At 46.9% G+C, this 12,780-nt stretch overlaps 1 protein-coding gene across 1 annotated transcript in view; it reads right to left on the minus strand.

Moving 5' to 3' along the window:
- Positions 1-5,385: 5,385 nt before the first annotated feature.
- The window catches only part of Lilli (AF4/FMR2 family member lilliputian), a 112,506-nt gene continuing 105,111 nt past the window's right edge, over positions 5,386-12,780 (minus strand). Inside the window, exons 11-19 of the mRNA XM_076904116.1 lie at positions 12,127-12,649; positions 10,887-11,632; positions 9,928-10,810; positions 9,611-9,750; positions 9,341-9,535; positions 9,158-9,235; positions 8,955-9,051; positions 8,555-8,846; positions 5,386-8,477 (exon numbers count right to left, since the gene is read on the minus strand). Coding sequence (XP_076760231.1) covers positions 8,368-8,477; positions 8,555-8,846; positions 8,955-9,051; positions 9,158-9,235; positions 9,341-9,535; positions 9,611-9,750; positions 9,928-10,810; positions 10,887-11,632; positions 12,127-12,649 — 3,064 coding nt within the window. The 3' untranslated portion in view covers positions 5,386-8,367. The remainder of the gene's footprint in view (positions 8,478-8,554; positions 8,847-8,954; positions 9,052-9,157; positions 9,236-9,340; positions 9,536-9,610; positions 9,751-9,927; positions 10,811-10,886; positions 11,633-12,126; positions 12,650-12,780) is intronic.

A 12,780-nucleotide genomic window follows, 5' to 3' on the forward strand; every position in this document is an offset into this window, starting at 1 on the left:
GGAATTTCGGCGATTCCTGGAAGTGACGTCATTTTCCTAGAAGTGGCAAGCATACCTCCTATGACGTCATGTTCTCCTGATACAAAGTCGGATTTTCAAGATTTTGTTCGAAAAATCGACGATGTATCAGGAGAACATAAGTGGTGAGGAGGTATGCTTGCCACTTCTAGGAAAATGACGTCACTTCCAGGAATCGCCGAAATTCCTGGAATTCTCGATGACGTCATTTCCAAGAAGTGGCAAAATTCGGATACCTCCTATGACGTCATGTTCTCCTGATACAAAGTCGGATTTTCGAGATTTTGTTCGAAAAATCGACGATGTATCAGGAGAACATGACGTCATAGGAGGTATCCGAATAGTGCCACTTCTTGGAAATGACGTCATCAGGAATTCCTGGAATTCTGGCGATTCCTGGAAGTGACGTCATTTTCCAGGAATCGTCACGCTTCAGTGATTTTCAAGTTTCAGAAGTTTCATTTTAATTATGACCAGGTCTGTTTTTACGAGTTTTCTCTCGTTTAAGGACTAGGATTGGTCACTGTAGGATTGTTAGAGCAGGTTAATAATGTTTAAACAATTATTTAACAGTGATAAAACGTTTATTGTAACTTGGGAACAACGTACAGACCACAGAAATGCTCTTACAAGCTAAATATTGTACATTATTTATGTATAATAGATCTTACATTAACGCTTTACATAAATTTACAATAAGGACAATGTAGGGTGTAACAATAATTGATTGAAAATCTTGTACCCATTGCCTTTAGCATGCTGATTTCTTGTTGCAATTGTTGCACAAGTGTGCTGGTAACCCAAGGATCGGGAATACGTTGCATTTTCTAACTCCTCGTTGCAATTCCTCGTTAAATCATGCATTACGCTGATACAGATCTACTTGGACGCATCAATGTCGTATCTCTATACTCCAATCAGCTGGCAAAGTACTTGCGTGTCCACGAAATGGAGTAAGAAACCTGCACACACAATTAAAGTTGATTAGTGATAAAATCATAAAGGTGTACGTAAGCATGAATCATAAATCTGTAATCAACAAGTACTAAATGATAGGTACTGCAGATGGGATATTAAAGAATAGATGTTAATTGGTCAATATTTTATTTATTCCTTCACTTTATTTTAAACAATTTGTTCATTCGAAGGATCTCGTAAATCCCCGTAAAATGAATATGTTATAGTAAATACGTTCCTTTTTACAATTTATACCATATACACAATAATAGTAATAATAATAATAATAATAATAATAATAATAAAATTAATAATAAAATTAATAATAATGATAAAATAAGAATATAATGATAATGACGGTGATAATAATTAATTAATAATCATCAATAATAATAATATAATAATAATATTAATAATAAAATAATAATATAATAATAATAATAATATTAATAATAATAATCAGATTAATTATAATGCAAGCCTAAGGCGCAAAACAAACAAAACGTAGAGTATACGACATAGTGAAACCGTCGGAATCTTTTTAGTCGACGATTAATTACCTATCTTTTATGTACGCAATTTACAAACCGTTTGTCAGCTGCGCATTAAATCTCTCTCTTTTCTCTCCCTTCTCTCTCTCTCTCTCTCTCTCTCTCTCTTACTCTCTGTCTCTCTCTCTCTCTAACCACATGATCGCAATTTATATTTCTTCACTCTCTTTCTCTCATTCCCTTTGCCTCCCTCGCTTTCCCTTCCACTCTCTTTTTCTCTCTCTCTCTCTCACTCTCTCCCTTTCTCACTCGTGTCTCATTCATCGTGTTTCTGTAATTACATCTTGTTTAACGAAACCATCTCACTCGCTCGCTCTGCCACTCGCTCTCTCAATCCGCTTAAGCTGAGGTTACTATAAAATAGATAAAAAAGCCCTGCTCGCAAAATATTTTGCAAATATATAGATATATATATGTATATATATATGTATATATATATATATTGTCACGGTCTTTCTGTTTTCTCCGTTCTGTCTCGTCTCGTTTCTCTCCTCTCGCCCGTCCTACAACCCCCTAAAACTCTCGCAGCCCCCGATCCCCCATTTGTCTCTAAAGATCACGGCCACGAATCGGTCCTCGAAGCGAATCCACCGTCGCGATTTCCGCGTTTCCGTTCGAACGGGATCCACCGAAGCGAAGTAATAAGAGAGAAAACCATCGCGACCGACCGGTTCCCTCGCAACGCGACAGCCTGCGCGATCGTAAAGACTCCCTTCCCATCCCACCTTTCTGCCCTCCTTGCTGGGATTTCTCCGAAGAAAACAACACCCCATCCGGTTAACACCGCGACAGAGAGATTCGGTAAAACGGCTGACTTCCGGTCGAGGAATCGCGCGTGGCAGCCAACGGATCGCAACTACTTGTTCGCCACTTTGGATCGTCGAGACCGGAAGCGCGCGACCTGCGTTGCGTCCGTTCACCAAATCGAGCAAGGCGAGGAGTCGAATCAAATCAGTACGCGCACGCGCAAGACGGGCTTCCGTTTTGAATCTTCCCCTATCCGCGTATCACGTTCGACTTGAATCGTGTCGAGTTTCCATCGAACGAAGCTTAAGTAACAATAATTCCATTGCGATCCTAGTCTTCTGTTATCTCGCGGGTGGGGATGGTCGGACCGAGTTCCATCTACTTCCGGCGTCTATCCCGCGAACCCCAGCGTCCCTCAGCCTTCCGCGCCAATAAATACAATAATTAATTAATTAATCAATCGATATTAATAATTAAAATAAATAAAAAGCAAATAAGTAAGTAATTATTTTTCGTTAAGCGAGTTTGGTCTCTCCTTGGTGCGGTTGCCATTCTATGTATCTCTCACTCTCACTCTCTCTCTCTATCTTTCTCTCTGTTTTATTGCTTCTTCGTTCTTCCCACTTGTTCCTATCCATTTCTCTCAGGCACACGTAAACGACGCATTCACTCGTACGCACGCACATACTCTCTCTCTCTCTCTCTCTCTCTCTCTCTGTCTCTCCTTTCGCGTCACAGCTCCCTTTCGAACCTGCGAATCTGCTCGGTTGCTCGTCTGCTCCGTCTGGCCGTCTCAGCGAGATGATCTCTCGGTCGGGCGCGGCCGATCGACGCGCGATTCCTACTTAAAATTTCCCTGCCAAGCCGTCCGCGGGACTCTGACGAGTGAAGGGTAAGAGTCTACCACGAATACGAGACCGACTAGAGAGAGACACTAGGAGCGTCGTTCGTAAAGTAGAGATTCGAGGGGGTGAAAAGGCCTGTGCGCTACCAGGGCCTTCGCCCCTCTCTGAGAATTATTGCGACACGTTGCGGGTCAACGGAAATTGGCTTACCCCTCGAATCGTGAACAGAGTCCACGCCGTTTTGCGCGTCGATCGCGCCGCGCTTTAAACGTTGACTAACTAATAAATTGCTTGTGCATTGCTCGTTGCTACTTAGTAGTGTACGGCTGCTCGTTCACCGTTTACGTGAACTCTCTCGTCCCCTCGTAGCACCTCACACTCACTCATTCTTTCTCTCTCTCTCTCTCTCTCTCTCTCTCTCTTGCTCTCTCTTTCTCGCTACCACTTGCCACCTCTGTATTAACGTATAAATATAGGAATATATGTGTATGTAGCTCGACAGCTACGTCTAGCTCGTTCCATTCGACTAGTCCCCGCGATGTTTCGCGGTGCTCCAAGTCGAGGAACCTTTTGACTTCTCTTTCTTTCTTTCTGAACGACGAATCGATTCGAATAGTTACGCAGAGGACCAGAGAGGTCACCGAGTGGAGTTGGTGAGCAACGCGTTTACGAATCGGAATTAAATACTACACGCGGGATACGACCGTATACGAGACTATAGTAAAATAATGTGATCGTATAATACTATTAATATAATAATATAATTATGATTGCATGTCTCTATGTTTACATATATATGCTGTAAGTGGGTGTACTCCTCGTGTATGTGTACCTGTCCGTTTGGATGGGGTGAGCGTCTCCTGTGTATACATGTATATAAATATATTACAGTTTTATCGGCGTACTCGGTAAAGAAGGCAAAAATCAAACAGTAATTTAACTAAATTTCTCGAGATTATCATACGTGTGTGTCTCTGTGTATATACGTATATATACGCTCCAAGTATATTGTATCAAATTGTCGAAAACCGTTTCTGCTGCTGTATTAGGTACAATGTACAATTTGTCGTTACGACGTGCATTGTTTAATCGTTCCTTTCTTCTCCTTGCCATTATTCGCGATCTCTCCTCTGCTACTTTCTCTCTCCCTCTCTCTCCCTCTCTCGTACGCGCATACACAACCACACGGAACACTCGTTTCACTTTTTCTCTCAGCCTCGTTCTCATCCTTCTCATTCATTCTTATAAATACCTCGAAAAATAATAACGATGAATAGTACCAATAAATCAAAATAATAATAATAATAATAATAATATAATAATAATAATATTAATAATAATAAAGGTGTAGATATATAATAATGACAATATATAATAATAATATATAATATAATATATAATATATATATAATATATAGGTGACGATAAACTTTTCTCTAAACCGTAGCAAAAGGCTCGCGTGACCCGGTATAAATCGATCGTTTGTCGATCGGTACAAAAGAAAAAGGAAAAAAAGAAACGAAACCAGAGAAAGGAAGTAGAAAATAAAAAACTGAACCACGAAAGGTTAGAGGGGCGTACACAGCGGCCGGATAAACGTCCGCTGCCATCATCCCTGCCAAAAGGAAAAAAAAAAAGAAAGTACCCCCGATCATGGCGATTATCAGAACGGCAGCACCATTCGCTGTAGTTTGTCTCTTTGAAAGTCGATAGGAACGTAAAACTTGTCCGAAACGTGCGCGCCTCTTTTCTCAGCAGGGCGGCCGAAAAAGTGCGCTATTCGATAACACGAGAAGAATTGGGGAAAAAACATAAAACAAGAAAGAGAAAATAATAAAAAGAACAAACTGGTCGCAGTAACAATCAGCGAAAGAGAATAAAATCACAAAGAAAATGATCAAAAGCGCGTGGCTTGGAACAAAAAAAATAAAAGAAGAATAAAAAACAAACAAAGATCCGTGAGCTAACGATGGACGCCCGGTTGCGCCCCTTCGACGAAGTGTTTCCCACGCAGAACACCACCCTTGCACGCAACTAATTTCTCGATAAAAGCGCGGGTATGCTCGATTTTCATTGCAGCAGCCGAATTGCACGAGTCGCCGAGGTCGTTTAATTAGTCCTCGGCCTGTAACTGTGTCTCTGTGTAACCGTGTGCCTCTCCGTGCATCGTTCAACGCGGTCCGACGAGACCGAGGGGCCTGATATTATACGTATCCGCTATAAATATGTGTCTCGAAAATATCAAAACTTTGTTTTTTTTAATAGACTTCTCTTTTTTTTTTTAGTCTCTTTTATCCTTTAGTCCGTGTGCACGCGCACACGAGGTATAAAATTGTATCCCGTGAACCATTGGACCGCGCTTAGTAACTCTATATGGGCACCCCGGAGTCTCGTCAACCCGCGCCCTCGATCCATTTGTTTCACTCCCGTCGTGCTTGCTTCGTTCTCGTATCTATTTACTTGCTCATTTCTCTCGTGGTTGCTGTCTAACTCTCTCGTCTTCCCGCCTCATCCTCTCTCGCTCTCTTACGGAAAAGCGTTGGCGACGAGCCGGCCGATGCAACAGATCTCGTCAAACGTTTCAGCGGATAATAAGATTGGTCCGATTTCTATGTATCTCTTTCGTGGTACCATCAATTTGAACGAAAAAGGCGAGTTACGTGGCGTCTTAAAATTCAATTGAATGAAATTTCGATATGTTTAGCTAATTACCGTGGCAAATGATTCTGGCCCAACGAATGATCCGCTCTATCTGAATGCCAACGTACATTAATCGCCAACGCTCTTCCGGTTCTGTCCTCTTCGTAGTTTCTACCGTACTCATCCGGTTACAATGATCATATCGAATCGAATTCGCCGTTTTATCGAGAAAGGCCGGAACTACGTTCATTTCGTTCGTCTATTCTGCATTCTCGTCCCTTTTTCAACATTCAGGCCTCGTATACTTTGAACCCACATTTCCACAGCTGCGAAAATATAGGAAAAACGTTAAATTGCGCGCGCATCCAGCGACATAACGGTTTCTCTCTCTCTCTCTCTCTTTTTTTCTCTCTCTCTTCACTTTGTCGGTGATAGAATAACGAAAAGAAAAGGAAGCGTAACGAGTTAAGTATTTCGAACGAACAAGAGACAACCGATTCGAGAGAAGCTCGGATGAAGGATGATCGGTCGAACAACGGAAAATGACTGACGATAACGGAAATTAAAAGTAGGGGGGGTTTGGGGGGACAAAAGTTCGAACGCAACGCAAAGCGTTTGTAAAGAACTGGACTCGGAAAGAACCTTCGGGACAAATTCGGCGGACATGTAATATCTTGTGTACGTGTATTTTAATATTTTTTTTCTTTTTCTTTCATTCTTTATACCAGAAATTTCCTGATTCTCGATAAGATTTGTGGTAGCAAAAATTGGGGCGGGCCGGCCTGTCGCGTACATTTGAACGTCGACAGGTCACCCTCAAGGCGGCGGCACTCGCAAATACCTATTTACAAAAATATACACATGAGCAACTTACTTATCCGTTACGCGTGGTTTTTTTTGCATTTTTTTTTCGTTTTCTCCTCGCACGTCTCGTGTAACGAGAGCATCGCGCGGTTAAACGCGTACCCTCCACTCCGTTACACAAGCTACTTTGTTAGTTTTCGTCTGGTGTCTGTTCTCTCGCTTTCTTTCTCTCTTTTCATTTTTTCCTCCTTTAATAATCGCACTATTTATAATGTGGTTTATGCGCTATGTATATTTATCTGAATATTCTTTTTTTTTTATTTCTCATCGCTAGAACCTCTACTTATTTCCCCGTTTAATTCTAAGTAATGTAAATAATATGTATTGGTTGTTTTGTATTTTTTTTTTTTCTCGTTACCGTTTAACTTTGTTTTCATTTTTGTTGCGTATTAATTATCTAATCTAAATTACTCCTTTTTCCTTCGTAACCTATCTACAAAAAAGAGTCGTGTCCTTCGCTCGCGGACGTCAGACATTGTATAGTAGTAGTGTTGTGTTCGGTTTCGGACAACCGTTGATCTTGTTGCTCGCAACGCATCCCCGTTAAAGAGAAATGCATCATCACACTAAATTCTTTCGCCGCCCTTTGCTTTCACATCTCGCCGCCTCTACTCGCGTTCTCCTTCTCTATTTCTCGGCCTCTCGCTTGAAACCCTCGCGAATCTCGCGACCGTCAATTTCCTATTACCTTTTTCTCTTTGCTAAAAACGAAACGCCAGCGTGCGCGACGCGTTGGTTCTCTTTTCATCTTCATTAAATATATTCGTATCTATGTATTTATAATTATTTATATATTTATATAGGTAATAAACTATATGCATATATGTATATCCTTGTGTATTCGTCGCATTCGAATCGCCGAGACGAAACTCATGCTTCAGGTAACGTCGGCTGCGGCGCACCGTAAAGCGAGAACACACGGGCGCTTCTGTGGCACTTCTTATTTCCATCTCTCGTCGCTTCCTAACCCCTATATTTACGGTCTATCCTCCCCGTTCTCCATTGCCGGGTTCTTTTTTCTCGTATCGATTACCGTTCGTTAATTTACAAAATTTATCGTTACTCTGACAAAAAATAGGGACACCGAATATTTTTTCTTTCCCTAACATCTTCTCGTTTCGATCGCATTTATCTTTCTTCGTTTTCGTACTCAGTATCGTTCATCGTCTCGCCAGCAAATGTACACATCTCGTTTCTCGTCTCGAAAATAAGTAACGCGTGCTACGCACCACCGATCGCGGATCCGCAAAACGATCCATCATCTAGCCCCCTTCCTCTTCCGTCGTTCAGTAGACGAGTAAACTCACTTCAATTGACTATAAAGTTGGTGCTAGGAGTTTTTCTTTAAACAAAAAAAATAAAAAAATGCCGTCCTCCCCGTAACGGAGGTACGTGGACTCGGAGCTTCTCTAAGCGCGAGTAAGTAATCGGACGATCTCCTCGCTCGATCGAATAGTAACACCCTCTTTTCGTTGCTCCCCCAGACCGTCGTCGATTTTCTTGCGTTTCTACCAGAACAGTCCCTTATTTCGTTCAGAATACAGTCGACTTCTCCTCCCCGATTATTCGTCGCACGTCGTCGCGTTACCGCGAGCGCAACGGCGATCGCCATTCGTACACCGTTCGAATACCTGCGAAGATCGCTCTCGACGTCTTTACGTGTACATCGTTGGATACGTGGCCATGTTCTGCGGGAGAGAAGTAATGTAATTCGGGGTGGGCGGTCGGGGGCTGTGCCACTGTGGTCAGAGATCTCGAAGCTTCTTTATGCCGGCTTGAACATAGCGAACGAGATCGCGCAAGGAGCTTTTCAACGTGAGGGGTCCCAACTTTTCGTCCAGCTCGACGAAGAAATCTACGGGAACGGAACCGCGTTAATTCTATGTCACTTCCTCTACGCTACATCTCTCTACGCTTAGAGTTACCACTCACCTCTGTGCTTATCGGTCACCAAGGCGTTCGCCTGGTCCCATAGATCGTGGCAGCTTAGCAGCAGGTTGAAGTGGTAATACTGTTTCGCCATAGCGTTGTGAACGCTTAGCGGAACGCTAACGTACGGAGCTGCCTGCGGTTGACCCGAGGCCGCTCCTCGGTTCGCTAGTTCGCCGCTGCTGTATCCGGAGCTTTGGCTGCCAACGGACCCCACGGAACCGGCTGGCGATGGTGTCGGCGATAAGGAAGGCGTCCCTTGTCCCTCCGGTTGTACCGGTGTTGCCTGAGCAGGCTGAGGGCACAATGAAAAATTCGCGAGATTCGTAGAGACGTCCACGACTCGAAACTCCTTCTTCAATCTCCTATTATTTCGGTACCATGACAAAGGCGCGCTCCTTACCTTGTGATGATAGTCGCTAAGGATTTTGTGGTTCTCTTTGGCTTCGTATTTTCGCATCTTGAACAGCTTCAAGTATATGAGGGACTGGCAAAAGAGACTGTAACAAACAAGCGGGAGGGCGGTGCAACAGCGTTTTTGAAACAGGCGCACGACACTCGCGCAACTACGAGATAGACGAGAAACGCTCAAAAGTGCGCACTCACCTCAGAATGGCCAGCTTGTTATGTATACTGCTCTCCGGCGAGTTGTTCTGCTGACTCTTGAACTTCGAGGAGATGTATCTGAAAGCGGATGACGGTGGGTGGTACAGTAGGGGAAATCGGGGATCACTTTAATTAGGAACTACTATTCGTCGTTGGTTCGCGCTTAATTAGAGGTGTACTCACTTGATGAGACTGAGAGTATCCTTGTACATGGTGAACGACGCACCCTCGGTGAGAGGATCCGACTCCATCGCGTTGCCAGTGAGCAGGAAACAGAGAACGGCTTCTAGGTAAAGCATTCCCTGCGCCGTGAGCTCGCACTCCTTGTCGGCGCTGTGCTTCAGCCGTTTCGCTTCCATCAGGTACTGATTCTGGTCCCTGGTAACCGCGAATCACGCGAAAATGAATTAACGTATCCATCTGCGTGGCGAACCGTGGAAAACGTTTACTCACCACCTATCCTGATCCTCCAAAACTTCATTCTGAGGATTAAAGTAGGAATAATAGACGCGCTGAGGCGGGGCTGGTGGCGGTAACAAACTGGTGTCAGGCTTCTCTTCCCGTTCGTGGTTTGTCGGTTGTATATCACTTTGCTAGGTCGACAAACATCATCACGTTTAAGAAACGCAAACGGATCCCTAGCGGAATTTTATCAACCCTCGTGCACTGGCCCTGACTGAAAGGAGCCGCATCGTTGCCGCGGAACACGAGTAAGCAACGCCAAATCGAACAGTGCACGGGGGTTGAAATACCTGTTACAGCCTGATTACCTGACTGGAAGATGGCCTGGACGTGATAGCTTCGACGTCGGCGTGTTTTCTCTTTCTCTTCTTCTTCTCTTTGTGCTCGCCCGATCCTTTCGTCTTCGTCTCCACGGAACACACAGTACTCAAACTGGACACAGAACTACAACTCGGATTACGTTTCCTCTTGGGCGCGCTACCCACGCCACTAGCACCACTACCACCTCCACTAGCACCTCCACCAACGGCACCGATGCCGCAATTACTCTTCGTGTCCGACATAAGTTCGCATTTGATCATACCGCGGCTCTTGAGCTCACCGTCGACCAGCAACGCGTCACCGTGGATCCTCGTGTCCGGGACCAACTGTTGAGGCGGAGGTGTGTCGACGATCTCGCCTTCCTCGGGCGTGGGCGGTCGGGGCGGCTTGATCGCCAGCGAGGCTTGCCTCGACGACGGCCTGGTGTCCGGGAGTTCCGTTCGCTGCCTCAACTCTTGCCCCCTGGATATTTGCGACATGCAAGGAATTTTGCTCAGCTCGATCCTGCAGAGCAGGCTGGGCACGCCGTTCACGTGGACCAGCGTCGGGAACGACTGGATCACGCTGGACGCCTGCGACGACGGCCTCTTGTACGGGCTCTCGCCTCCGGTAGGTGTGTTCGCGGACGTCGTGTACTCGGCCACGTAGATACCGCATTTGCCGCCACCTTTGCCACCTTTGCCACCTTTACCACCGCCCTTCCCGCCGCCCATCGACGGGAGGAACACTTTGCGCAGCGTGTCGCTCTTCTTCTTGTCCTGCACATTGCCCGCGTCCTCCTCCTGCAACTTCGGCCCCGGACTGTTGTCGCTGTCCGAATTCTCCGGCGATGTGGCGCGAGTCGGCGGTGCCCTCGGCCTTGGCGGTACTCTGATGGAACGGAAACGGTGCAAATCATACTGTAATAATGAACTCAACGTACGGCGACTATCGTCGAAATACTCACCTGGCGACTTGGATGCGATTTCTGCTCGACAGCTCCGACTCGCTGTCGGAGTCGGAGCCTCCGACAACGTTGGTGACCCGCGAGCTGGATCTCCTTGGCTTCGCCTTCGCTGGACTCTTCTTCTTCTCCTGCTTCTTGGGCGAGTCCGCCAGCTTGCTCCTCTTTATAGGCATTCTTCTCCAGCGACTGGCATCGTCCTCAGAGGCACTATTGTTCTTCCCGTTGACGGGACTCTCGTCCTCGCTGGACGAGCCGCTCAATCTGGTCCTCCTCTTCTCGGTCAGAGCCGGCGACACCCTGGTCTGACGATCGCTGTCAGAGTCGCTGGAGGCGCCCTGCGATCTGTCGTCGCTCCCGTCGTCGCTGGTCGAAATGGTGGGCTTCGAGAGCGGCGCCTTCTTCTTCCACGGACTGCCCACTCCTCTCGTTCTGCTGCGCGGCTTCCCGTTCTTCAGGGTCTCCTCGGACGGCCGATGGCCACCCTTCGGGCTCTTGGTGGGCTTTCTGGGTCGTCCACGCTTCCGCGCGTCCGCCACCTTCGGCTTCTCCGGCTGGACTCGGCTCTCCTCCGTCGGCTGAACCTTCTCGTGATCCGACGGGCTGTAGTTGTCCAGACAACTCAGTATCGTCGAGTTGTGGGTCCTCTTCATGGCCTCGTCCAGCTGCCAGTCGTGCGCCGTCGTTTTGTCCCTGTGCGCTCTGGCGTCCGCCGTCACCGCTGGAGAACCCTCTCGCCTGTTGCAATCCTGTGCACACAATCGCTTTTTATCGAACCTGCCAGAGGTGTAAGGGGACGGGGGGTGTGACTTATGGTTAGGAAGCGGGTCGGACTGTTAATGCGAGTCGGTCCAAGTCCACGTCTGGACTCGAAGCTGAACGTGGGTTCAGCGAAGTCCGCGGGAACCGGACGGTGATCGTGATGCGTGTCCTAACAGTTGCCAGCGGTCATAACGAATCAATGAGCACGCTGTCGCTATCGCCACACTATCGATTACCGCTAAACGTGACCAGTATTAAATCCTCCCCTTACACCGGGCAAAATGTAAAATCTGGACTAGGGTCGGTTCGAAAAACTGCCACTCGTAAACCGTGACCGTAGACGCAACGATACGTTTACCCCTGGAACGGGGTCAGTTAAACCACGGACGAGGCAGCGATAATTCCCTGAACCAACCCTGATCGAAATCCGAACACTCGAACGCCATCGAATCGAACACAGACCAACGACCGTAAAACGTACCTGCGCCTGTTTGTTCTCCGAGTTCTGCTCCCCGTGCGGCATGGCGGTCTTGTTGAAGAACGAGCTCAGATTCCATCTGGGCTTGGCCTCCTCGATCGCGGGCGGCGGCTCCTCGATCAGGTTCTCTTTCTTTGGTGAGACGGAGGGCGGTGTCGAGGGGCCCTTCGACGGTTGGTTCCCGGTGTCGTCCTCGGAGTCGTCGCTGCTGTCCGAGCCGGAATCGGAACCGGAATCGGAGCTGGAGCTGGCGCTTCCGGAACTCTGTGGCACCTGGCCAGCCGGACTGGACGGCCTTTGGTGCATCGTTGGGCTCGGGGAACGTTTCGACTGCAGAGGACTGACGGGTGGCGGCGAGAGCACTTGCTCGGGCGTCAGTTGCTTCGTTGGCGAGGGTGGCCTTCGCGGCGACGGCCTCGTTGGACTGAAAGGCCTCGTTGGGGACAGTGGACCCACTGGTGATAAGACTATTGGTGACATGGGCGCTAAGGGCGGAGGGGCTGGAGTCATCGCTGGTAACGACAGGCTGTGAACAGGAATACAGAGACACGTTCGATGAATTTGTTTGAAATTCTATCGACTTAGGTGGCGGCGATTTATGGGACGTTCGACGATATCGTATCGGGGAATAATCGAGTATCAAAGACGAAGGTAGAG

Source organism: Xylocopa sonorina, chromosome 11 (assembly GCF_050948175.1).
Source record: "Xylocopa sonorina isolate GNS202 chromosome 11, iyXylSono1_principal, whole genome shotgun sequence".
Taxonomy (NCBI): Eukaryota; Metazoa; Arthropoda; class Insecta; order Hymenoptera; family Apidae; genus Xylocopa; species Xylocopa sonorina.